Source organism: Euleptes europaea, chromosome 9, assembly GCF_029931775.1.
Source record: "Euleptes europaea isolate rEulEur1 chromosome 9, rEulEur1.hap1, whole genome shotgun sequence".
Taxonomy (NCBI): Eukaryota; Metazoa; Chordata; class Lepidosauria; order Squamata; family Sphaerodactylidae; genus Euleptes; species Euleptes europaea.
The window spans coordinates 68,478,119-68,505,736 of record NC_079320.1 but is presented as its reverse complement, the minus strand read 5'-3'; the positions used below and the strand labels follow the sequence as shown (position 1 = coordinate 68,505,736).

At 44.2% G+C, this 27,618-nt stretch overlaps 1 protein-coding gene across 1 annotated transcript in view; it reads left to right on the top strand.

The window, feature by feature from the left end:
* The first annotated feature begins 876 nt into the window (after positions 1-876).
* The window catches only part of ATP10D (ATPase phospholipid transporting 10D (putative)), a 52,442-nt gene continuing 25,700 nt past the window's right edge, over positions 877-27,618 (top strand). The window contains exons 1-11 of the mRNA XM_056855089.1: positions 877-1,160; positions 4,828-5,022; positions 11,345-11,549; positions 13,283-13,365; positions 13,938-14,044; positions 15,170-15,301; positions 16,218-16,348; positions 16,512-16,764; positions 19,587-19,789; positions 22,131-22,313; positions 26,133-26,724. Of these exons, the coding sequence (XP_056711067.1) occupies positions 877-1,160; positions 4,828-5,022; positions 11,345-11,549; positions 13,283-13,365; positions 13,938-14,044; positions 15,170-15,301; positions 16,218-16,348; positions 16,512-16,764; positions 19,587-19,789; positions 22,131-22,313; positions 26,133-26,724 (2,368 nt within the window). The remainder of the gene's footprint in view (positions 1,161-4,827; positions 5,023-11,344; positions 11,550-13,282; positions 13,366-13,937; positions 14,045-15,169; positions 15,302-16,217; positions 16,349-16,511; positions 16,765-19,586; positions 19,790-22,130; positions 22,314-26,132; positions 26,725-27,618) is intronic.

Genomic DNA, 27,618 nt, shown 5'->3' with positions numbered 1-27,618 from the left:
ACATTATGAGTGCATTTCAGTTTCATCCATTTCAGTGCGAGAGAGTTAAACACGAGCTTCACTTCTTTGGATGGAACATGTTTACCATTGGATTGACAATAGTCCTGCGTTCATTTGCCTTTAACCGACTGATAGAAACTTATCAACAGTCACCTTCCACGGTAGAGCTGGGATTTCATTTCAATAGAGGTCTCCCAAGTCAAGGCCTTTTAAGGCTGTGGTCTTTTTGCACAGTGAATAGTCACCAGGTTTTGATGTGTGTGTGGTAGGGACTTAGAAAAGTAAAGGTAGTCCCCTGTGTAAGCACCAGGTCATTACTGAGTCATGGGGTAATGTCACATCCCGACGTTTACTGGGCAGACTACGTTTACGGGGTGGTTTGCCATTGTCTTCCCCAGTCGTCTACCCTTTACCCCCAGCAAGCTGGGTTCTCATTTTAACGTCCTCGGAAGGATTGATGGATGGACGGCTGAGTCAACCTTGAGCCAGCTACCTGAAACCGACTTCCATCGGGATCGAACTCAGGTCATGAGCAGAGCTTTTGACTGCAGTACTACAGCTTAGCACTCTGCACCCTGGGGCTCTTACACCATCCAGTTTTCTAGCAGAGGAGAAGCAAAGCGTATGGGAAACCCCAAACAAACTGATCTTTAATTGAACTGTGCCATATGAGCAATAAAATCAGAGTTTTCTAATCTCTTTTAAATGTGAATATCTAATGTGTTAAGTTTTAACTCGCTTTCTGTCCATTTGCTTATCTCAGAAACAAAAACTACGGTTTCCTGTGGCTTGTGTTGTTTATTTGAACTTCCTGCTTTCTTTTCAAACACTGTTAAGTAAAGGACACAGCCGGGTTTGCAGACCTTTTCTGAGAAGATGGCGCAGCCGCTGCGGTGGGCCAGATATCGTTGGCACCGCCTGATATCCTCAAAAGGCAGAGAGGATGGCAATACCAGAAGAGACGCTTCCTCTCCCGGAGGCAACAGGCTCCGCCAGCCGTCCAAGACAGCCAGCAAGCACCGAATAGTTATACCGTGCCTGGGACATTTTAAAGACGAATACGAAAAAGTGTCAAAGCACTATAGGAACAACCGATTACGAACTACCAAGTACACGTTGTGGAATTTTATACCAAGGAACTTGTTTGAACAGTTTCACAGGTAAAGTTCGATTCTGTGAAATGACAGTTAGATGGAAATTTTGCTTTGTTTTGGTTTCTAAGTATCGTGGCCTCGTGGGTTTATCTGTAGTTTACGCTTGCTCGCCTGAATGCCAATCCTTCGGCGGTGCTAAAAGGAAGATACTCTAACTTACCTTATTCAGATAGACTTTGTCCGTGTGACCTGAAGAGCGTTGGCACACTGTCTCATATGATGTTGGAATGTCCCCTATACGATACTTACCGCGATCAATGGATTACCGCTATTCTAATTAAATTATCTGCTAGCGTACCCAAAGACAAAGTAGTCCCCTTTCTGCTGGCGGATAGAGATCCAAAAATAACACCGGCGGTGGCCAAGTATCTCTCCACCATATTTTCCTTAAGAAATAAAGGCTCCCCATTTACTGCTCAAGGCCTTTGGGTCACAGGAGCTTGAAAGGAAACAGAAGTCTATCTGTAGCTTACGAACTAGGCAGGACATCTAAAATATTTCCCCACTGCTCATTGTTATGGGTCAGTGCTCGCTTTATACTTCATAGTTGGGTAAGTGAGGTGAAAGACCTCTCGGCCTGAGGCCATGGAGAGCCGCTGCCTGCCTGCGTAGACAATCTGACCTTGATGGATGGTCTGATTCAGTATAAGGCAGCTTTGTGTGCACCAGTATTAACCAGGGCCAATTCTGCTTAGCTTCCAGGATCTGATGAGATTGGAGTAGCCTGGGCCATGCCTGTCAGGGTGCTGTGGCAAATATGCAAAACAATTCCTAAATAAAGTTGCTTGCATTGTCCAATTTGGATCCTGCATTTCCACATAGTCCTATACCGGTCTTCCCTTCAGACTCCTCAGAACTAGCTTCCTTTATTTTTAAGTGAACTTCTCCAGCACTTTTGAAGGAAGCTGATTCTCTGAATTGGGTCTGGTTAAATTTTAAACTTGCTTTTGGGACTGAGACAGCCTTGATCGCCCTTTTGGGTTAGCAGTGTTGGGAGAAGTATAGCCTTGTGAATTCTTTCTTGAAATCTAAGTTCTTTATCATGGTATTCTTTTGAAGCCTGTTATGGACCCTGGATTGGTAGGTACTGTCTTGCAGTAGCTTTGTTTTTCTCTGGATGGTATAAGCTAGAGAGCATCTTTGGGAGACCATTGTGTTTTGCAGAACAAATTATGGAGGCCTGCAAGGTTCAGTTGCGTCTTCCTCACTCTTTAATATTTGTACAAAGCTGCTGGGAGAAGACGTGTGTAAGACTGGAGAGTAGTTTCATCGGCATAGAATCATAGAGTTGGAAGGGACCACCAGGGTCATCTAGTCCAACCCCCTGCACAATGCAGGAAATTCACAACTACTTCCCCCCCCACTCCTAGTGACCCCCTACTCCATGCCCAGAAGATGCCCAAGATGCCCTCCCTCTCATGATCTGCCTAAGGTCATAGAATCAGCATTGCTGACAGGTAGCCATCTAGCCTCTGCTTAAAAACCTCCAGGGAAGCAGAGCTCACCACCTCCCAAGAAAGCCTGTTCCACTGAGGAACCGCTCTGTTAGAAAATTCTTCCTAATGTCTAAACAGAAACTCTTTTTTCAGCCCATTGGTTCTGGTCCAACCAATAGAAAACAAGTCGACACCATCCTTTATATGACAGCCCTTCAAGTACTTGAAGATGGTTATCATATCCCCTCTCAGCCTTCTCTTCAGGTTAAACATACCCAGCTCCTTCAACCTTTCCTTATAGGACTTGGTCTTCAGACCCCTCACCATCTTTGTTGACACTCACCTCTTTTTTTACTGGCTCCAGGTGGGGCTGTCTCAACTATGAAGCAGTTCCTGGAGGCTGTAATGGACTGGGTGAGGGTGAACAAAACTGAAGCCTAATCTAGACATTAGAGACTCAGTGGTGGGAGGCTTAATGGACTTGTTGCTGGAAGCGTGCCTCTTGTGCATATGGTGAGACTTCCCCTGAAGGACCAGGCGTGGAGCTCGGGTGTCCTCATGGACTCAGCTTTGTGGCTGGAGCTACAGGTTTTGCCCGGGCCAGGGTGCCTCCTGCCAGCTCTATCAGATGCATCAGCTTCCTGGTGCAGAAAGATCTTGTCACTGGCATCTGGGCCTTGGTTTCCACCAGATTAGACACTTTGCCTTTGAAGTCTGGAAATTTCCGTTTGTTTCTAGGCACAATTCAGGGTTCTGGTTTCGATCTTTAAAGCCTTAAATTGCCTTCTTGCTTGTTTTAATTCAATATTTACATGCATTTTTTGTTGCGTTTTATTGTGTTTACTGTTGACGGTGTGTTTCATTTGTGAATCTTGGTTTTTTTGGTGTAAAAGCAATATGAACATTTCCCAAGCCTCTTTTTCCTTTACGTAGAGCAATATTGACTTTTCCCCCCTTGTGGTAGCTCATTTGTTTAGGAATTAGTCACATGTTGTGTTTCCTTCTGGATGTGATTGATCTCTTGATCATTAAAACTACATGGCTTCTTTTCCCATCCTCATTATATTAAAACACACAGTTAAAATGGTTAAGTAACAATAAAGTCTGATTGCCCCCAACCTTCTGGTCATGTTTATTATAAAGTGAGTCTTGAGGGGAGTCTTAGGTATATGGTTCTTATCCTGGTAATTAAAAAAAAAAATTCCCCTCAAGCCTTTGCGTAGCAACCCTGGTATTCCTTGGTAGCCTCACATCCAAATACTAACCAGGGCTGACCTTGCTTAGCTTCCAAGATCTGACAAGATTGGGCTCAATCAATCAATCTTTCTTAAAACAGTCATAGACCAGCACAGCTCTTCACAATTTACCACGGAAACCCTTAGTATTACACTCTACCCACAGGTGTATGCAAATTGTAAAAAAAGTTATTTGCACAATTGTTGCAAACTATATATGTGTGTGTGTTAAGTGCTGTCAAGTTGCTTCCGACTCATGGCGACCCTATGAATCAAAGTCCTCCAGAATGTCCTGTCTTTGATAGCCTTGCTCAGATCTTGCAAATTGAAGGCTGTGGCTTCCTTTATTGAGTCAATCCATATCTTTTCCTGCTGCCCTCAACTTTTCCTAGCATGACTGTCTTTTCCAGTAACTCTTGTCGTCTCATGACGTGACCAAAATACAATAGCCGCAGTTTAGTCATTTTAGCTTCTAGGGTCAGTTCAGGCTTGATTTGATCTATAACCCATTGATTTCTTTTTTTGGCAGTCCACGGAATCCATAACACTCTCCTCCAACACCACATTTCAAATTTCAGATGTTCTACTGGCAGTTTTTAACACACGATCGGCACTCTACATTTATGTCAGGTTATATGCTTGTGTTAGTATATAATAACATGGGTTGGTTCTAGCCAGAAGCTGAGAAAGATCCAGAAATGGTTAAGAAATGTACTAGTTGATGGAAAGGACCTACAGTACTCTTTCCGTTGGTCTGAACAGGGGTTTTGGTTCTACAGCAGTTTGCAGAAGCTTTCCTGGTTTTTAGCGTTATGGACTGCATATGATGTCATAACAGCACACTTCAGCGCAGAAGCACCATTGAACTACCCTTAACAAACTATTTTAAGCAATAGCCTAAAATTAACTGCTGTTCTTTCGTATGTGTCATATGCAGACACGCCTCATCTACAGTTCATCCACTGACACCCACATCCTGTGTGTTCTTTTGCTTTGTTTCAGAATTGCCAATTTATATTTCCTATTTATAGTTGTGCTAAACTGGATTCCAGTGGTTGAAGCCTTTCAGAAAGAAATCACAATGATACCTCTCCTGGTGGTTCTCACCATTATTGCAGTGAAAGACGGTCTGGAGGATTACGCAAAGTACAAGTTAGACAAAAAGCTAAACAACTTATTAACGCAAGTCTACTGCAGGTAAGTAAATGAGAACTGGAACTGTGCTGTTGTGCTATCAGACCAGTAGCACATTTGTCTCATGACAACCACATGTGCTCTCTCACAGCACTTCAAGGAGTTAACTACGTTCTCTGTTCCCAGTAGGGTTGCCAACCTCCAGGTAATAGCTGGAGATCTCCCGCTATTACAACTGATCTCCAGCCAATAGGTTTTTTAAATTTCATTTATTATAGGTGTTTGTTGTTATGTTCCTAGGGTTGCCAGGTCCCTCTTCACCACTGGCAGGAGGTTTTTGAGGCAGAGCCTGAGGAGGGCAGGACTTGGGGAGGGGAGGGACTTCAATGCCATAGAGTCCAGTTGCCAAAGCGGCCACTTTCTCCAGGTGGACTGATCTCTATCGGCTGGAGATCAGTTGTAATAACAGAAGATCTCTAGCTAGTACCTGGAGATTGGCAACCCTATATATTCCCCACCCTCGTTTAATAAATCAAGAAAATCTGCATGTACTCACACAATTCCTAGGGATAATTGCCTGAAAAACATTAATTGCAACTTTGAAACTACCAAGCTTTTCTAGTATTGTATTAATAATAGCCTCCATTGTTATTAATTTTCTGATACGATTAGAAATGGAATATTTTCTGCAGAAAAATAACAGCAATTCTAAACAGGGTTAAGCCCATTTACATCTGTAAGTTTACAATGCTGTGACTCTGCTTTGCCCTGACCTGGATGCCCCCAGGATAGCCTAATCTCATCCGATCTCAGAAGCTAAGCAGGGTCAGCCCTGGTTAGTATTTGGATGGGAGAACTCCAAGGAATACCAGATTTTTCAGCTGATATTTGGGGCTGACCTTTTTAGCATGCGACAGAAACATCAGTGATATCTTTTTCAATGTTCTTCAGAATCATGATCTACTTGTGTTGTATGTAACCAGCATGGTGCCAGCGTGGTATAGTGGTTAAGAGCGGTGATTTGGAATGGTGGAGTCTAATCTGGAGAACCAGGTTTGATTCCCCTCGCCTCCACATGGGCGGTGGACACTAATCTGGTGAACTGGGTTGGTTTCCCCACTCCTACACATGAAGCCAGCTGGGTGACCCACAGCTCTCTCAGCCCCACCTACCTCACAGGGTGTCTGTTGTTGGGAGGGGAAGGGAAGGTGATTGTAAGCCGATTTGATTCTTCCTTAAGTGGTGGAGAAAGTCGGCATATAGAAACCAACTCTTCTTCCTCTTCTTCTTCTCTGTCAAGTCGCAGCCCCTAGTGGGGTTTTCAAGGCAACCCTTAGTGGGGTTTTCAAGGCCAGTGAGAAGCCAGAGATGGTTTGCCATTTCCTTCCTCTGCAGAGCCTTCCTTGGAGGTCTCCCTTCCAAGTACTGACTCGGCTTAGTTTACGAGATCTGACGAGATTAGGCTATACTGTTCCATTCCACATCCCTTGCTCTTATGACTGGGGCAATTTCTTTTATTTATGTGGGTTAATTTTTATTTGTTTTTTACACTACCTTGCTGTTTCACTAGTAGCAGGCGCAGCAGCTACTAATGGCAAAAACATAAAATAATACAGCAGGCTAATAATAAGCTGAAATACCATAAACCCAATTACATTAGCATTAAAAACACAGGCAGGCAATCATGTTTTATTCTGTTTCAGTTTATTTCGATGTTTTCTGTATGGATTCCCCCCCCCCCCCCTATCTCTCAGGGAACATTACAACCCAGTCTGAATTGAGTGCATTGTTTACTGTAATACTTAAATAGAGCCAATGGAACTTACTTCATTAGCCTTAGCTGTATATATATAAAATTTAGAAATGATTTCCTTATAGTAATACCAGTTTATTTACCACCTGTTAAAGATTAAAAAATACCCTTCTGAGTAATTGGAGGGATTTAGTTGAAAGATTAGTTCCATCCTATCCCAGAGGTACGTAAGTTGTTAATTGCTGGTGATTTCAACGCTAGAATTGGACATAACTATAACACTTAAGGACGATTCTTTTTAAAATATTTGGCTTACTCCATTGGCTTTCGAGAAGCAATGTCTATAAAAAAGGCAATTAACCCTGAATATGCATAGTCACACTTCCATAGACATACTAGTGCTTCCTGATTTCTCAAACGTTTCATTATTCTGTCATATAACATTTATTATGCAAGCCTAAAACGAGAATTTCTTGGAAATGTTAAAAAAACCAAAAACACCCACAGTGGTTTTATCCCTTCCTGTTTCCTGAAAAATTGAAGCAGGCTTGTGAGCAGACGAACCAGCATAAGTCTCCTCGTGATTAAGCTAATAGACTACAGCTTTCATTGAAATATAAGTGGAACGAACTGTGTTAGGGTTTATCTCTTTATCAGCTGTGCTGCTGCACCTTTGGTGACCAGAATAATCCTGTGTCAGTACTGACAGCCGTGGGGATGAGGGGATGTTTTATACTATATCAAGACCGACCCTCCAATAGCCTGGATTGTAGAGGACATAACCACAAGAAGGTGCTTTAGAACTCCTCACTGAATTCCCCCCTGTGCTGAATATGCACATTACAAGTAAATGTGAGGTCTGTGGCATCCTGTTAATATGCGCAACATCATCTGAATTTAAAATGCTTTCAGACTGCGCTCTTGATGGAGCCATGAACCCGTTACACATTTTAGGACATATACAGTGCTTAAAAGTGGTAATTACCATTGAGCTTGGCGTTGTTTGGGGATGCAGACGCTAGTGTAGCTTCGGCTGCGTTTTGTACCTATACTGCCGTATCGATTTTGCACATTGATTTTGTGTCTTCTTAGAAAAACCAGTGATAACCATCTAGAACAGGAACTTGGCAACTGACTCATACTTAAATGTTTTTAGACCGGTATCGTATCTTCCTGTTGTCCTTTGCTTTGGTTCCCTTGCATTTGCGGGCGGGTGGGGAATAAACTACATTGCCATAAGGAAAACAGAATACCAGCGTTTAGTGGTTTCTCTTTCTGGTAGCCTGTCGTCATTCTGAGCAGGCGCAAACAAAGCCACTGCTTATAAGCGGGCTGGTTGTGGCTCTCACTATGTGTATGGCAAGGCTGACCCTAGGGTTACCAGATCCTTCTTTGCTACCGCTGGGAGGTTTTGGGGGCGGAGCCTGAGGAGGGAGGGGTTATAGACGCTGTAACGCCAGAAGCACAAAGGTGACCATCAGGTTTCTTGAAGGATACCACATAGAAAGAAGGATCCTTACAAAATAGAGGAACCCTGCCTACCCTCTTGAACCTGCCCAGAGGCTCTGTGGCCCATCTTGAACAAATGTTCTGTGGAATTGTGACTGATCGTCACGGGACTGCCAGGATCGAAAAAGCTTATGCGAAATAGGACTCTATACCGGAAACCTATCTTTATTTTTGGCATTCTTGGACTTTATTGACCTTCATGGTCATTTTGGAACTGACCTTATCTGTATGAATTTTGTGACTTTGCACATGTACTTTGTCTTGGCCATTGTGCTTGTGTTGATGTGCTTACATTATATTGACTTTCATGGTTAAGCATTAGCAGTTTCGTGCTTTTTTGCCATAAGTGCCGTTTTTTTTTGCTGTAGTACCTGGAGGTTGGCAGCCCTAGCTGACCCAGCCTGGCCACCTGAGGGGAAGCGCTGGGAATGAGCTGTTTGAGGGTAACAGTAGTGTTTCTTGAGCAGCAGGAGAAGGCCTCACCTACATAGAGTGTAGGCATGGTGGAAAAGTCAGATAATGACATGCCAGATGAGTGTGCGTTTGCCACCGTACTTGAATCAGACCCTGTATGCCTAGAATCGAATGCAAGTGGGTCCAATCTATATCATCACTCCCTTTCAAAAAGGGGAATATTAAGAAATAAGTGAGAAAAATCAGAGACTGTATTAAGAATGTTATGGAATAAGTAAAATGAGTAAAGAAACATAGACAGTGGACAGAAAAACTAACCATGTATTCATAGCTGATAATTCTTATAACAATGGAAGAGTGGGAGAAAAATCAGAGGCTATATTATGACCATAGGTGTTAAGAATTTTAATCTGATTTATTAATGCTTACTTATATATTTAGATTTAAGAAATAGCGGGCAGAAAAATAACTAACAATTTACTCATAGTTAATAATTCATATAACAACAGATACAGTTAGGGTCACATTAATTATGAAGATGACCCAACTATATAATTATATTAGAAATAGTAAGGGCGAATCATTAATCCATCTTTCTTCTTTGTTTATATATATCATATATATATTGTTTTATCATAATCCATCTTCTTTGTTTATATATATATATATATATATATAATATGTATTGTTTTATCATATATATATATATATATATGATAAAATGCTGATATAGAAAGTAGGTAGAGCAGAATAGCTATATTTTGATTTGATGTATGATAGATTATGTAAGATCGAAACCAAGATATAATAGTCTGCATTGTGTTTGTATGGTGTTTATGTTTATGGTGTTTAATGTTTGAAAAAAAAATCTGTAAAAAAGGCGGGGGAATATGGGGTAATGATGGTGCAGATCAGCTCTAAGTACGTTGGACTCGGAGCACATAGGCCCAACATAAAGTTCAGTGAGTGTTGAAAATATCCGTCAACTGGTGAATCAGAACCCAATTGAAGAGTTTGAACTGATATGGCAACCTTTTTATGCCTATTATTCAAATAGCACATAAGCATTTTCTTGTTGTTGTGGTTCTCAGAATAGTTGATGGTATCAGTTACGAGAGTAGGTATTGAAGTATAAAGAGTTTGGTATGCCTAGACCCCTGAAAGAGTTTTAAGGTGTTTTAATGATATTGAACAAGAACTGGATTTTGTATGACTGTTTTTCTACGATCACTATTCAAATAGTATATAATATTGAAGTATTAAGAGTGTGATAGGTTTAAGATATCCGAAAGAGTTTTAAGGCGTTCTAGGTTATAGAATAAGAACTGAATGTTTGACAGATTCGTTACTTTCATTTGGTAATACCGCTTTGATTTAGGCTCGGAGGTGACAATCTGTTCAATTGTGTTTTTCTCCCTTTTCCCTCCTTCTTTTCTTTATCCCTAAATTTTATAATTAAAAAGTTCAAAGAAAATATCCGACATCATTTTAATAGGCAGTTTTTAATGCATTCGTGAGTTTGCCATAACATTATGGGTGCCAAGTAAGGGGGGTGGGGGGAGAAGAAGAAATTTTGAATGTATTGTATCTTTTTTATATTTTCCTTATTTCCCCCCTTCCCTTTTCTTTTTCTTTTTCTTTTCAAATTATTTTTAAAAATAATAATAAATTATATCTATAAAAAATAAAGCTCAGTGAGTGTGCATCGTCTGGGCCCGGAGCTGGCATAGACAGGGTAGAGAAGGGCCAGTCAAGGCAACGTATCCTCCTCATATACAGTGCATTGGACTTAGAAGGGTGTAACTCTTCTACATTTTGGACTGTAATGGCATTTTTAATGTATGAAGACGTTGATACCTTGCTTTTCGCCCCACCGGGGCCCAAAGCGTCTGCCCACATCATTCTCCCGTACTCCATTTTATCCTCACGACCACAACCCTTTGAGGTAGAGCAGCAAGCTTCCACGGCAGACTGGGGATTTGAACCTGGGTCTCCCAGATCCCAGTCCGAGACTCTAACCTCTCATAGTTAAGAGCCTTTAAAAAAAATGGGGGGGGGGGTATGTATAATGCATTTTTAAAGACTTCGTTTAAAAATTAGCTTGTATTTGTGCTCTCAGACTTTTACATTTTTCTTAGCAAGGAACATTTTCAATACTTTCAGAAAGTAAAACATGCATTGCAAACATGGATTATTAACATATTCTTAAAAAAAAGGTAAAGGTTCCCTGTGCAAGCACCAGGTCATTCCTGACCCATGGGGTGACGTCACATCCCGACGTTTACTTGGAAGACTTTGTTTATGGGGTGGTTGCCTGTGCCTTCCCCAGTCATCTTCCCTTCACCCCCAGCAAGCTGGGTACTCCTTTTACCGACCTCGGAAGGATGGAAGGCTGAGTCAACCTTGAGCCGGCTGCCTGAAACCAACTTCCGTTGGGATCGAACTCAGGTCGTGAGCAGAGCTTGGACTGCAGTACTGCAGCTTACCACTCTGCGCCACGGGGCTCTTAGAGACATATTCTTAGTTAGCATTTTTTCCCCTCTCCGTGTAATGACAAATGAGCAGCCTAGTTAGAAATGCTTCCCCAGCCGCAAGCAGAGAGTTTGGTAGATTTTACTGCATGTCGAAGTTAATTATTTATAATTGTGGTGGTTTTCCTTTTTTACACATCATTTTTGAAAGGTAGTGGGGTTTTTTCCTGTTTTTCAGACATGAACGTGCATACGTAGACAAATTCTGGAAAGATGTTACTGTCGGAGATTTTATCCGATTGTCATGTAATGAGGAAATCCCTGCTGACATGGTGTTGTTATATTCCACTGATGCAGATGGAATCTGTTACATTGAAACTTCCAGCCTTGATGGAGAGACCAATTTAAAACAGAGGCAGGTGGTGAGAGGATTTGAAGAACAGGTATATCCCAAAGGACCACCTCTCCTTGTACAGTTCTGCTCAACTCTTTAAAAGAGTTGGTTTTTATACCCTGCTTTTTTCTACCTTAAGGAGTCTCAATGCGGCTTACAATCACAGCCCTTTCTCTTCCCCACAACTGGAACTTTGTGCGGAAGGTGGGGCTGAGAGAGTTCTGAGAGAACTGTGACTTGCCCAAGGTCACCCAGCAGGCTTCATGCGGAGGAGCGGGGAACCAAACCCAGTTCTCCAGATTAGAGTCCGCTGCTCTTAACCACACCATGCTGGCTCTTTAGACGGTCACATTCCTTTAACTGTGCTCGTGGCCAAAATCTGCCACCACCATTTTCTGTGGTGGATCCCACCCAGTGGAATAGTCTTCTTTTCGAGCACGTGCAAAGGGTAACTTCTCCAGTAAGATGTTGAATGTTTTGTTAAGCAGCAGGCCTGTGGGTGACTTTTTAAGGCTGGCTTGTTTCTGGTTTTGCTAGTGAAAATGAATACATTTTTCCTTGTGTGGTTCAATCAGCTTTCTGTGGGCTCTGGATGAAGAGTAGCCACTGCAAGTTTAAGGGCTGCTGGATTGATTCTGTTTATATTGTTGTATTTTTTTAAGATTGCATTTTATGTAGTTCAGTTGTGAGAGGTGGGATATAACATTTTAAAATAAAATACATTCTAGACAAATAAATCGAAATACATGACAATAAATGGGGAGGGGCCGCAGATCAGTGGGCAAGCTTCTACTTCGCACGCTCAGGGTCCCAGGTTCAGTCCCTGACATCTCCAGTTTAAAAAGGGAGATTGGGTAATCATTGATATGTAAAAGACCTCTTCCCGGGACACTGGAGAGCTGCTGCCAGTAGTTCTGACTTTGATGGATTAGTGTTGCCAAACAGACAGGAAAAGTGTCCTGGCCCTTTAATAGAGGATGGGATGGTATTTACCTCCATGCCATGAAACGCTTTCACCTGCCCATTAGTAACTGCCCTAGGTTAAAGGGACAGGATATTTTTCTCCAGGCCTGTTGGCAACCCTCAGCCTGATTCAGTATAAGGCAGTTTCACTTGTTCAACCAGCTCAGCTTGCTGTCCTGTGTTCAAATTCAATTATTCTATTCTTTTTTTTGGGGGGGGGTCAGAATGCTTTTCTTTCCTCAAAATGCCCCATACTATATTAAACTGGATCCCCAACTTAGTGCCTGTGGGCACCATTGCACCTGCCAACACCTTTTCGGATGCCCACCAAGTGTTTTTAGGAAGTGGGAGGGGCCAGTAGGGCTTTTGCCCAGCAAGGTTTCTGATTGACAGTTGGAAGATTTGATTGGCTGTGCAGATTTTTTTTTTAAAATTGCTTTGGCAGCAGCTGCCACCGCAGCACAAGGATCTGCACTGTGTTACTGAAGTTAAGCTGTGGCGATCATTTTGTGGCTGGCTCCGCCTTCTGCAGCAGCCATTTTGTGGCTGCGCCCATCATGCCATATCAGAATTCCAAATGTGCCCGCAGGCTCAAAAAGGTTGGGGGACCCCGGTGCAGGGTATGAACCTTCCTCGCCTGTCAGCTGTGGAGTTAAAAGTACCATCAGGTTGTCATGCTGACTCGATTGGCCTGATGCAAAAGATGCAGTTTGCAAAAGAGCAGCATTTTTCTGGCAAGAGAGTTCATTCTTCCTGTTCGTTGCTGCAGTCCACGTCTGAGCTGCTTCTCCCCCTTCCTCCCTTGTGCTCATACAGGAGTCTGAGGTTGATCCGGAACAATTCTCGAGTAAAATAGAATGTGAGAGCCCTAACAATGACCTCAACAGCTTCCGGGGCTTTGTGTAAGTAACTTGGGGTAAGCTGTGCGTTGTCCATTGTATCCTTTTGATGAACTCCTATAGCATTCCTTTCAAAACGGGGCCAAGCATCCAGCGGTCCCTAGGCCACCTGACGTCTGTGGCCCGGGCCCCCAGTTGCCAGTAGGGTTGCCACCCAGCCAGATTCTGGTAACAGGCAGGAGGTGAATGTGTTTAGGGACATGTTAATATATGTCACCGCATTAGGGTGATGCTCTAAGAATCCTAGAGTGTAACCCCGACATGATGACGACACTTCCCGGGACATGCCGGAATTGACATAACGTTGTCAATGCAGTGCCAGTTTTTCTTTATTTTCTATTATTTTTTCTCCTGCTGTTCTACTGGATGGCAGCAGGGGTCAGGGGCTGCCCATGGGAGGTCTCCCGCTATAGCTATATTGGGAAAACTGGGAGCCCGAGTTGCCAGCTGGGGAAAACATAGGTAGAGAAGGGAAGTGTCTGTGGAATGGGACTTGCTGGCAGATTGCCTCAAGCCATCAGGCCCTTCCCAGGCAGATAACAGCCACAACTGGCTTGTGCATTATGTCGTTCCAGCGAGCATTCGAATCAGGAGCGCGTGGGCCTGAGTAAGGAGAACTTACTCCTACGAGGATGCACTATCAGGAACACAGAAGCCGTTGTTGGCATTGTGGTATATGCAGGTCAGCACTGTGGGGTGGATGTTGCGGAATTGCAGACCCCAAGAAAAAGAGTTGCTGTCGTACGAATGGTACCTGTTCTGGATTACAGACAGAAGAAAACCCGCCTTGCTATCCAGCCTACAAACACAAAGGCCTAAAGACCACTGGAGAGCTGCGGTTAAATACAGAGTGCTAGCAAAATGCCCATTATAAGGCTGAGCAAGGTTTGGAGGGGAAAACATGCAAACTTCAGGGATCCTTGGCTTCAGTGTCTGAAGCAGGTTTTGGTCCCTCCTGGCTTCAACTGTCTGCATCCAGTGTTGCGGTCAGTTTATTTTTGTCCCATGCTGTTCCGTAAGCACTGTTAGCAACCTAATGTGCCCCAGCCTGCATAGCTCTTCCCTGTGTTATATTTCTTGGTCAAACTGGAGGTAGGGTGAGCTAGAAGCTTAGAAGCTCATATGACCTTCCCATCATAGTTGTGCAAGGATGCACATACACACCTGGTATGTGCCTTGTTTACATAGAATCATAGAGTTGGAAGGGCCCATACAGGCCATCTAGTCTAACCCCCTGCTCAATTCAGGATCAGCCTAGAGCATCCCTGACAAGTGTTCGCCAAGCCACTGCTTGAAGACCGCCAGTGAAGGGGAGCAAACCACCTCCCTAGGCAGCCGATCCCACTGTTGAACTACTCTTACTGTAAAAACAAAAATCCTAATATCCAGACGGCACCTTTCCTCTCATAATTTATATCCATTATTGTAAGTTGTATCCTCTGTTGGCCACAGGAACAGCTCCCTTCCCTCCTCTGCATCCTCCAAATAGTATTGTCATATTGGCGTTCTGCACTTTTCCAAATTTGCTTTGCTTTATTCCAGTCTCATTGTGCACAAGAACGATCAGAAACCCTCTGAACTGTGGATTTTCGTCACTAGGAGGTTCTCCCTTTCCTCTTATCCCTTCCTAATTCAGGTTGCCATTTTTGATGGATAAGCCTCTTTAGAGTCCCAGGAACGAATGTCACAAAATAAGAACATTTAGCGTAGACATTGTATAATCATCTCGACTGTCCTTAGCTTTCACATGGGTATTTTTGATCTGTAGATTCCATGGAAGGATCAAATGTGTTTTGTCTGTCAAAAGGTCATGAAACCAAAGCGATGCTGAACAACACGGGGCCTCGTCACAAGCGAAGCAAACTCGAGAAGAGGGTGAATAGTCATATCTTGTGGTGTGTCCTTCTTCTGCTAGTGATGTGTTCTGTAGGGGCTGTGGGTAAGTCGTCTGTCAGTATCCAGGCTGCACATTCTTTCGTTCTAGTACCAGTTAGGACCCCTCTGAGTCAGAGATTTCATGATGGAGCAGTTTGCTGCTCACTTTTTTCCCCTAGTCCCCCAACTTGAGTCATTGTCAGGATTCTGCTGCTCATCACTATTCGTCAGAGATGAGAAACTTTCAAACTGTTCAACGGGTTCATACCAGTGACTAGAGAATTTAAAATTTCAGGAAACTTTGAAGCCATTGGGATAAAAGCGATTGGAAAGTGTTTTGGAAAGTTTTTAATGAGGGGTAATTATTGAAAAATACACCTGGTAGCATTCAGTGGGATTTGTTTTCTTGTAATTGTTCACAGGGTTGCAGCTTTGGGAAGTATATAGATGATATTAAAAATATAACATCTTAATTAGCGGTTGTTTTTTATTATTTTTTTGTATTCTGCACTAGGCTAATAGCAGGGCCTTGAAATGCAATGTCGTTCGTACTGTATTTTCTGGCGTATAAGACTACTTTTTAACCCAGGAAAATCTTCTCAAAAGTCGGGGGTAGTCTTATACGCCGGGTGTCGTCTTATACGCCGGATGCTGAATTCCGAGCCGGACTGGAGAATCTCCCTGGGGAGCCGCCTCCGCTCTGTCCATGTCCCCGGGGGTTGAGCCGCCCCAGGAGGACTGGTGGCTGGCCCCAGGCCGCGGACTCGGGTTGGGCCACTCCAGGAGGTCTGGGGGCGGCCGCGGGGTTGGGGCGCAGTCCTGAGGGCCGACCCTAGGCCGCGGACTCGGGACAATCCCAAACTCTAAATTTTAACTGTAAAAATGGGGGGGTCGTCTTATACGCCCAGTCGTCTTCTACGCCGGAAAATATGGGTAATTTGATGTTGCCGATTTGTTTCCCCTTTGTTTCTTTTTTAAAGGTAAAGGGACTTGGCTGAATAGGTATCCAGAGCCCCCTCTGTATGGTATCACGGACTCTACTGGAAACCAGGTTGTCACTCCAGCATTAGGAGCATTCTATTTGTTTTGGAGGATGATAATTTTATTACAGGTAATTTCACATCTCTGCCACTTCCTATATATCATTAGGAAACAGGAGTGATCTGAATACGATGGAGTTGATCCAGATGTTTTTGAATACACCTTAGAACAGGATCCAGTTTTGCGAGTAAAGCCATACTAAATTATTGGTCTTTTCCCCCCCGCCTTGACAGGTCTTGATTCCGGTTTCTCTTTACGTTTCCATTGAATTAGTGAAACTGGGGCAAATTTATTTAATCCAGAATGACATAGATTTTTACCACGAAAAAACAAACACTACAATCCAGTGTGGAGCGCTGAACATTGCTGAAGACCTTGGGCAGATCGAGTATATTTTCTCAGATAAGACCGGAACGCTCACGGAGAACAAAATGGTTTTTCGGAGATGCACCATAGCAGGGCTGGAATACGGACACGAGGACAATGGTAAGTCTGAGAGAGAATGGAATCGCTAGCTGGAGATGGGAGGTTCCTACAGTTTGTGAAGTCAGGCCATGCATTTGTAAAGAAGAAGAGTTGGTTTTTATATGCCGACTTTCTGTACCACTTAAGGAAGAATAAAACCGGCTTACAATCACCTTCCCTTCCCCTCCCCACAACAGGCACCCTGTGAGGTAGGTGGGGCTGAGAGAGTTTGGAGAACCTGGACTAGCCCAAGGTCACCCAGCTGGCTTCATAAGGAGGAGTGGGGAAACAAATCCAGTTCACCAGATTAGCCTCCGCCGCTCATGTGGAGGTGTGGGGAATCAAACCCGGTTCTCCAGATCAGAGTACACCATTACAAACCACCGCTCTTAACCACTAAACCACACTGATTGCATTAGGTCATCATAGCCAAACTACTGCCTTTCAGCTCCCTCTCCATCTGTAATACGGGGATTTAATTTTGCTGTAAGAACTACTATAGCAATGTATATGAAGTTCTTTGGGCATTCTAAAGAGCTATGTAAATGCCAAGTTTATCTATATGTTATCGTAGAATCTGGCTCCAGTGAACTCAGTATGTTCATAACGCTTTTATTGGATGCAGTCAAACGACACTTGGCAATAAACACCGTTGAACTGTTGAATGTACATGTGAATAGTCTAGGGTTGCCAGCCCAGCTCCAGGTTCGGAAATACCTGGAGTGGGGTATAATTCCATAGAGTGCACCTTCCAAAGCAGCTGTTTTCTCCCGGGGGACTGCTCTCTGTCACCTGGAGCTCAGTTGTACTAGCGGGAGATCTCCAGCCACCACCTGGAGGTCTCAGCCCTAAAATAGACGTGCTGAGGTCTGAGCTGTTAAGTTGCATTCTGAAGAAAATGCATGTATTTGTTTTGAAAATTTGCTTCTGCCTTCCCTCTGCATTTGAATCATATTCCGATAGCCAGTGAACCAGTACAGTAAAATACAGTACAACAGCAACATACCACCAAGTCTCCGTGCAAACAACACAGATTGGTTTGTCCAAAATATCACAGATAAAGACCGTTAGAATGTTCCGTTTCCCAGATCAAGATCCTGAATGCAATGGGCATAGTATTTAGCTGGCCAATGCACGCAGGAGTAGCCCCGTCTTGCAAATTTTGCAAAGGTTAATCAGCAAAGATGTTTTACGCACCTTCCCTGGTAGGCTGCCCTGTAAGAGGGGAGGTACCACTGTGAAAGCTTGGGAATAGCCTTCCACCCGCTGCCCAGGGGAGTTTCGCAGGCAACTTTTAAAGTCATAGTGGTCAAGTGTTTAGTCAAAAATTCCCTGGGGCATATCCATACCCTTGGGAGTGGCTTAAGGATCTCTTTGGTAATGCTATTTAAAGATAGAGGCTGGGTTTATCTTGTATGAAGCAATACCCCCCAACTTCCAGTCCCCCTGCTCTTTTCAACGTGCATCCCTCACCGTCTGCATAAACCGATGCAAATGTCGGAATTGTTAATTTAAAACATTAATTAAAACCATGGGATTTGCCTGTTGAAGCTGTGCGTCCTTTACCTCAGGGAGATGGTTACTTTTTACTGTTATTGCTTATGAAATCCAAGAAAACGCATACTGCGTAAGATAGAGCAATAGATCATACAGACTGGGGTTTTTATCCTTTCAGGGGGGGGTGTTCCCCCTGTAAGGATCATATTCTGTTTAAAATAAGTCGGCTAGCGTGGTTGACAGGTCAGTCTTGTTCCCTGATGACCACTGCAGAAGTTTGCCATTCAGACAACAAGGCCAAAAACGGCATGGAATCAAAACCCGGAAGCCATGGCAACGAGGGACGACTCATACAAACCGGGGCTACCGTGATCAAAAAACGGCAGCCGTGTCGCTAAAACTGTTTATTTGGGAAGCCGGTAGTGCCCCCTGGTGGGTATATTGAGGAACCAATTAAAGTCATGGAAACAACGCCAGAAATAGAAACCTAAAAAGCTTTCCATACTATGTCGTAGGAAAAGAATAAACCTGCAAGATTAATAAATAACATTTAGGAAGGGTGCCCTTTGCATCCATTGGATGAGGCACTGGGGGCAGGGGATCCACCACCCCCTGCTTTTCTTTTCGGACCGGAATTTATTTTTAGAAAGTTGTGAAATCAGACTCTGTGTAGAAATAGCGATCGCCGTGCTTTGCAAAAGCCCTGTGACCTGTCGAGCCCTGAGATGATCCCCCGCCCCTTCGCCACCCCCCAGCTTTTGTTTCCCGCTCCCTCTTGGAATGGCGGCGGTGGAAGAAAAGAAAAAAAAAATCACCGTCGGGCCAACAGGGTGATTTTACTTCCTGGGAAAACGATAATGTTTCCAGCAATTCCGAGAAGCATGACATCACTTCCAGGCTTTCTCAGGAAGTGACATCACTCCTTCGCCGACAGCGTTCCTCCCCCCATATCCGTTCCCCCATTATCCTGCCAGTTGCCAGGCCGTGCCATACCTGGCGACCCTCTCTAGGAGGCAAGAATCTCTTCTGCTACCACTTGGGGAAGAATGCAGAGTTGTACGGATTCTTTATTCCCAACGTTTATGCCAGCCTCTTTCTCATTTGTTTTCCTTCTGCCTTCCTATTTAGCCAAAAAACTATCCTTTGTACCAGATCCCTGTGGGTTTTTCAGCTCTCACCTATGGTATCTGGCACGTTCGGACAACACTGGTTTACCCCTGCGGTCTGTCACTTGCTTCTGCATTTGCTGCTGGGTCATAATGGCAGCCCTGTTTCATGGCCCCTGTATAGAAATCTTAAAATATACATAAAGTATGCATTCTCTCCCTCTCTCTCTCTCTCTCTAGCTAGGAGGCTAGAGTTGTATCAAGATGCTGACTCAGAAGACGAGGACATGGCCTTTTCCTCGCATACTTTGAGGCACGTGTCAAGAGTGAAGATGTCTCACTTGAACGCGTTTCTGAGCAGCAAGTCTTTGCACCGGTCAGCCGCGAGCAGCTTTGCCCTGGGATCGCGCCACATGAGGCAGCTGGCCTTCAGCAGCCCCATTGTAAGTGCCCCGCCGGCCTGATTCAGCCACTTCCATTTCTTTTAACGTCATTTTTATTTAGTAAAATATTTATACCCCACCTTTCCTCCTGGCTCAAGACTGCTTATAAGCGAAAATCAAAACAGTAACAGTGCAATTCTAAGGGGAGTTACTCCAGTCTAAGCTCATTCATTTCAGTGGGCTTAGACAGGAGCAACTCTGCATAGGACTGCACTGTAAGTTTAAAAATAAATGCCCCCCCCCAAAAGGCCCTCCAAATCTACCAATGTTACTAGCCTACCTAAACCAGATTTAGGTTTGATGAGGCCCTAAGCTATTGAAGGTAATGGGGCCCTTTATATGTTCAGCTGTCCTTTTTCAACAACAAATTGTCGCTTTTTTTGTGTTGAATATATGCTATATGGTAATTTATGGACCTACTGTATTTTTCACTCCATAAGACGCACTTTTTTCCTCCTCAAAAGTGAGGGGAAATGTCTGTGCATCTTATGGAGTGAATGTGTGTGTTACCTGGAGCCGAATCGCCAAGAGGAAAGTGCTGGGGTTCCTGTGTCTGTCTGGCGGTCTGTCCGGCGGAGTGCTGCTTCCCCCTGCTGCAGAGAGGAGGCTGCTGGGGTTCCCTTTCATAAGGTTGCCTCCCCTCCAAACCCCGCCCCCGAGCCCATAAGGGTCGGGCCCTTTCGCCTGCTTCCGGGTTGGGCGGTGGTCTCTAGATGCGCTGCTGGCCCCGCCCTCCCCCTGGCCGCGCCCGGCCAACGCTCAGCTGGCCGGCGGGGGTGCCGCACCCTGCCCACTCCTGCGCCTGCTCGCTGCCTCTGATGCAGCTCCCGGTTCCCGCCCGATGGCCGACCTGAGGGTCTCTGCCCGTTTCCCCTCCTGGCTGGTGTCCTGCGGAGGAGAGAGAGGGAGCGGGTAAGCCTGCGTCCTGTCGCTCCGGCCTCCCCCAGGCCCCGGCGTCAGCCTTCCCCCCATCTTCCCTCACTTCCTCCTTTGTGCCAGGTGAGACTGGGCGGCCCTCCACGGAGGGGAGAGAGGCATCCGCGCTATGCCCCGCGATCCCTGCTGGAGGGTCCATCGCGGGATACAATATATTTTTTCTTGTTTTCCTCCTCTAAAAACTAGGTGTGTCTTATGGTCAGGTGCGTCTTATGGAGTGAAAAATACAGTAATAGGTATCTAAAGCCATTTGCACATAACAAAATATGTATTTTATCAAAGTAATTGTTGAACTGAAATACAATTAAGAAGAAGTATATTAATAGTGAAATAATTATTATTTCCTTTAAAAAAATTTGGGGGCCCAAGAGAGTGGGGCCCTAAACTATAGCTTGTTTAGCTTATACGGTAAATTCGGCACCTACTCGTTCATGTCTATTAGCCATTTAAGCTGTCGTTTGTAAAGCTTTCCTACCTGCTCAGCCAACTGGGGGCGATTCCGCTTTTGTTATTTACGAGGTTAGCTGCCTGTGAAATCCATCCACAATAAAGAGTAGCAATGAGTGACCATTGGGGAATTGATGCCCGGTTCTCCAGATTAGAGTCTGACAATCATGTGGAGAAGTGGGAAATCGAACCTGGTTCTCCAGATTAGAGTCTGTCACTCATGTGGAGGAGTGGATAATCAAACCCAGTTCTCCAGATTTGAGTCCACCGCTCTTAACCACTGTGCCACCCTAGGAAACCAGCTAGGAAAGCGGTTGGACCATTGTATGACAATGGGAGAAAAAGAACAACAAGGGAGGATAAAGCGATTGCTGAGAAACTAAATGAATTCTTCTCATCTGTCTTCACTGTTGAAGATATAGGGCAGATACCTTCTCCTCAACAGATGCTTTGGGGAGGGGAGTTCAATCCTTCTGAGGTTGGTAAAATAAGTACCCAGCTTGCTGAGGGTAGAGTGTAGACGACTGGGGAAGGCAATGGCAAACCACCCCATAAACTTAGTCTGCCTAGGAAATGTCGGGATGTGACGTCACCCCATGGGTCAGTAATGACCCGGTGCTTGCACAGGGGACTGACTACCTTTACCTTTTTTTCCCAACTGGGCCTACCAGTAACACAAACCTAATATTAATATTATTTGGGGAAGGGGTTGTAGTTCAATAATACATACAGAGAATTCTTGAAGTTGGTGGTGGGTGTTAACCATTTCTAATGTGAGATTGTCCCATGTTAGCCATTTTTGTGCTGGTAATACTGGACAACCTACAGGGGACTGACTACCTTTACCTTTTTTTTCCAACTGGGCCTACCAGTAACACAACCCTATCACTACAGTGTTTTTTAAGGTAATTTTTTACAACACGCCTTTTATTGTTCTTCCTTAAAAAAAAAACAATAGGAGACTGATGTCGTCCCAGACAGACAGCTTATGCAGAAATTTAGTCGAATCTCTTCCCACGTCTACGCACACTTCGGGATGGAACATATGACCTCAGAGACACTGCACATCGCTGAATTTTTCATTGCTCTGGCAATTTGCAACACCGTCATCGTTTCAACACCTAGTCAACCGAGTCAAAAGGTGAGGGGCGGGGGGGGGGGGCGGAAAACCCGCGATCCTCTGCGGCACACCTCAGCCTGCTGCAGAATCTTAATAACTTTTTTTCCCCTGGTGCCTTGCAGTTGTTTGCATTGAGAGAATATAAGGACTGTCTTTGATAAATGATTATCTTTCTCCTCCGTTGGCTTGATGTGTTTGCCTGTGGGGAAGAAATCAGTACTGCCGTTGAACCACTTGGTCCAGCGACTTTATACGCAATGCACAGCCAGCGGAGGGGACAAAGTTGGGCACAAAGTAAAACTTAACTTGGGTATTTTCTGTTTTTTGGTGTGTGTTTTTGTGGCTTGTATGGGGGGAAGTACATTTGTTTGTTTATTTGTTACAGCCATACACACACACAGAGAGAGATAACTGAAGTGATAGAAAGTTGAATAAAATATCCTAAAATGGACAAGTTAAAATACATTTGTCAACATATTAAAATACAAAGAAAAAAGAGAAAAAAATACATTCTACCGTGCTTCACCCATCACTCATCATCTGGTGCATCACAAAATGTATAATCCTTTTTTATTTTGAGTGTTCCTTTTAGTAATGACCTTCCAACAAAATTTAGCTACATCGTAAGATACAGCGTGATTTTTATTCTCGAGCAGAAATTGAATGATTGAACTCTCATTGGTTGTAGATTGATGTAAAAGGCCAAATTGTTGTAACCAAGGGTCGATTATAGTTCTTCTAAATTCCAGGTAAAATTCACAGTGTAGTAAAAGGTGTGCCAGGGATTCTTCCTCTCCCGCTGTACATAAACATTTTCGCAGCTCTCTAGGTTGATTTAGAAATCTACCTAGGAGAACAGCCGAGGGAAGGGCATCAAATTGTGTTCTGGAGAACGCCCATCTCAGTTGAGGTGATATAATGTTAAAAGAGATATGGGGCCATGGCTTTGTCACCGCACAATAATAAATCCCTATACATTCCAGAAAGTTGTGCAATCTCCGATTGGAACTCCATATCACTCAAGCGTTGGTGGACTATAGCTTTTGCTCTGTCCAACCCTAGATCCATTAAATGCACAGGATCGATGCCAACTGAAGAAAGTTTATGGATTATCCTAGCTGGGGAAGTACATTTAAATTAGGGTGACAGGGTGGTCTTTTATTTGTTTATTTGTTTCAACAAATGGTCCGTTACAGATCTGACAGTCCCTGTGTTTATGAAAAAATGTGCATTTTTTGCTTTTGAGCCTGCTTTGCTGATAATTTATCTATTTATATGCTGCTTTAAAATTTCTTTTTTTAATATGTCATGTTTTACATCTGTGTTAAAAGCCTGCGTCAACTTGGGGACTCAGTTGTGATGGAAAGTACAGGGCCTATGTGTTTTTAATAGTAAATAAATAAAATAGGGCTTTCCTTGGAAGGCACACAAAAAGAAGGACCTCTGGACATGTGAAAATAATAATTAAAAGCAAACCAAGATTTGGAAGTTAGCATTCAGGGATGTTGGCATCTGCCTGTTATTGTATGGGTTGGAAATTAAACAAAAAGAAAACTCCACTGTAAACAATACTAGAATTATAAACCACAGCAAGTATGGCTAGACCTTAATAATAATACAAAGGGTCAGTGTCCAATACGTGTTTACTCAACAAGACTAACTACCAGTGTTAAACTACTTGATACCAGGATCAGGTTGCACAAAATCCTGGTATCAAGTAGTTTAACACTGGTAGTTAGTCTTGTCAAGTAAACATGTATTGGACACCGATCCTTTGCATTATTAATATTAAGGTCTAGCCATACTCGCTAATTTATAATTATTGTCATTGTATGGGTAGCACTCTATATGAAAGGAAGTGGGGGAAGTCACCCTTAGGTCTGTCTTCAGATGAATGTTTATTTTAGAAAAGTTTGCTCACAAAGAAAATCATTATACCGAATAAACCTTACTTTGTTGAAAATCTGCTTTATTCTCCATATTCGTCCCCAGGTACAATACAGTCCAAGTACATATACTTTGCTTGTTCTGTCAGATGTAGACTGAAAGCTCCTTGGGGCTTGGACTTTTTTTGTGGTTTTTTACTTTGTTAAAAATCCAAACCTAAACCTAAGAATCATTTTATTTATTAAAATGCTTATACCCCACCTTTCTCTTGTTGCTCAAGGCAGCAAGATTAGAAACATACAAAATGCAATAAAACTCCATTAACACCCCTCAGCGCCTGTAGCTTCAACCCCATTGGAAGAAGCTGGTTTTTATACCCTGCTTTTCTCTACCATAGGTAGCCTCAAAGCAGTTTACCAAGGCTTCTCTTCCCCCCCCCCCATAACAGGCACCTTGTGAGGTAAGTGGGGCTGAGAGAGTTCTGAGAGAACTGTGACTATCCCAAGGGCACCCAGCAGGCTTCATGTGGAGAAGTGGGGAATCGAACCCGGTTCTCCAGATTAGAGTCCGACAATCATGTGGAGAAGTGGGAAATCGAACCCAATTCTCCAGATTAGAGTCCGACAATCATGTGGAGAAGTGGGAAATCGGACCCGGTTCTCCAGATTAGAGTCTGACAATCATGTGGAGAAGTGGGAAATCGAACCTGGTTCTCCAGGTTAGAGTCTGTCGCTCATGTGGAGGAGTGGAGAATTGAACCCGGTTCTCCAGATTAGAGTCCACTGCTCATGTGGAGGAGTGGATAATCAAACCCAGTTCTCCAGATTAGAGTCCACCGCTCTTAACCACTGTGCCACCCTGGCAAATAAAGATGACTTTACAGTGCTTACTAAAAACTTATAGACGGTGTTCCCCTCACTTCCTGAGGGACCCCATTTCACCAGGTGGGAACCACTTCAGAGAAAGAACAGGCTGTAGTAGATGCCAAGCAGGACTCAGTAAGCAGGGGAACAAGCAGAAGTTGGCAACCAGAAGCCTACAGCTTCTAATATGCGAAGTACTTTGAACTGAACTCGGAAGGAAACTAGCAACCAATGTAGTTGTTTAAAAACAGGCGAGATGTGTTCCCATCGCCTAGTCCAATTGTTCGGGCTGCCACTTTTTGAACCAGTTGTAGTCATAGTTTCTGGGTGGTCTTCAAGGGCAGCACAGTGTAGATCAGCGGAGCTGGCTGGGAGAGTGGGTGAACCAAATGTAGCTGGGAGAAGGCCACTCTACCAACCTGCTGGGTTCATGAACACCCCCAAGCTGTGAAGCTGCCCTGGCAAATGCCAGCGCTACGCCATCCAAGAGAAATGGTTCCAGACCCTTCAAAGCACTAGCCTTTCCCATCTAGCCTTATCTCTGTCTTGTCTGGATTTCAGCTTCTGCTTCTTCTGCCTTAGCCACTGCGACACAGTTCCAAAGCTGGACTTTAGAACCAGAGTGGTGTAGTGGTTAAGAGCGGACTCTGATCTGGAGAACCGGGTTTGATTCCCCACTCCACATGAGCGGCGGAGGCTAATCTGGCAAACTGGATTCGTTTCCCCATTCCTACACATGAAGCCAGCTGGGTGTCCTTGGGCTAGTCACAGCTCCCTCAACCCCACCTATCTCACAGGGTGTCCGGTGTGGGGAGGGGAAGTGAAGGTGATTGTAAGCCAATATGATTCTTCCTTAAGTGGTAGAGAAAGCTGGCATATAAAAACCAACTCTTCTTCTCCTTCTTCTCCTCCTCCTCCTCCTTAAATTTCCTCAGAGACTCATGATAAAGAGAGCACTTCCGGGGGTCCCTTTTTGCAGATCGCATTTAGCAACTTCAGCTGAGATCCAAGGGCTCGCCAATATCTTCGGTGTTCAGGACGTGGATTGTACCTCCTTTGACTGTTTGTTTTTGAAATTACTCTCTTGCAGAGGCTTTGGCCTTCCCTAGCTAAACTACCTGTCGTACCCCTGGATGAATTTAGGAAGATCTTAGACAAGTTCTCCGTCCGGAAACTGAGCTCCCCACCTGTACTAAGTACAAGGCTGACGCCGTCTGATAGCCCCAAGAATATTGCAGAAAAGGTGGATATTGTCAGACCAAAGGTTCAGTTCCCTTCAGATATTATGCCGTCGCCTGCTGACTCATTAAGCCCTGATCTATCAACGCAAAGAGACGGCATAAAGCTAAGTTCTTCCTGCCATCCTGGATTTCTACCTGAGCCATCTTCTGAATCTCAGCTGTGCTACGAGGCAGAGAGTCCTGATGAAGCAGCCCTGGTTCATGCTGCCAGGGCGTACTTGTGCATTTTAGAGTCTAGGAGTCCTGATCAGGTTACGATAGACTTCGAGCCTTTAGGAACTTTAACTTTCCAGTTGCTGCACATCCTGCCTTTTGACGCCAACCGGAAACGGATGTCTGTAGTGGTTAGGCACCCGATCTTGAAACAAGTTGTGGTGTACACGAAAGGGGCGGACTCCGCCATAATGAATTTGCTGCAGTCGGAACCCACAGGTATGGATAGCGCCTTGGTTGACTTGCTAAAATGATGCAACTATTTCACTTAACACGAATTGGGTTGTTTTTTTAATTGCACATCTAGTTAATGATGTACGTCATGCGAGAAACAGCCGCTTGAATAATGATCTTTTCAGATGTAGTTGGTGACATCTGGGTCAAAAGCATTTTGAATTGTGGCCCCACACCTGTGGAACCTCATTACCAGGGCCAGCCAAAGAGCTGTAGGTACCCTAGGCCAAATGCCCTGTGTGCCCCCCCCACCACCACCAGCTGGCCTGGGCACACCCTGAGCAGCCGACCGACTTGGTGACCCAGGGAATGGGCTCCCCCTGTTTGGCCTTCCATAGATGCCACCAGTAGATTTGTTTTTCTTTGTCAACACTTGACCTCTGAAGTTGCTGGGCATTTACCTGGCTGTCCTTTATTATTGTTCCCACTGTTTGCAAAAAAAAAATGATCCAGTTATTGCTATGTTTTTTTACATTTTATTTATTTATTTATTTATTGCATTTTACCCCGCCCCCAACCAGAAGGCTGGGCTCAGAGCAGCTTACACGATCCAAAATATAATAAAAACAATTAAACGTTTAAAATACAATTTAAAATAGCCCAGGCCAATCAAATAAATAAGACAATAATGCCCCCAATGGAACTAAAATAAAAAAAAGTAGCTGTCTGCAGCTGGGCGGATGGATCCCGACCACCCCCAAGATGGTATAAGTGGGGGTGGCGCTTAGCAGCAGGGGAGGGGGAAGGACTAGGGAGGCCAGTATTTATAATGAGAACCATCGCTGGCCTTGACCATAAGCCCGGCGGAATAGCTCTGTCTTGCAGGCCCTGTGGAATTCCTGAAGATCTTGCAGGGTCCTCATGTGGAAACAATTCACACTTGTTACA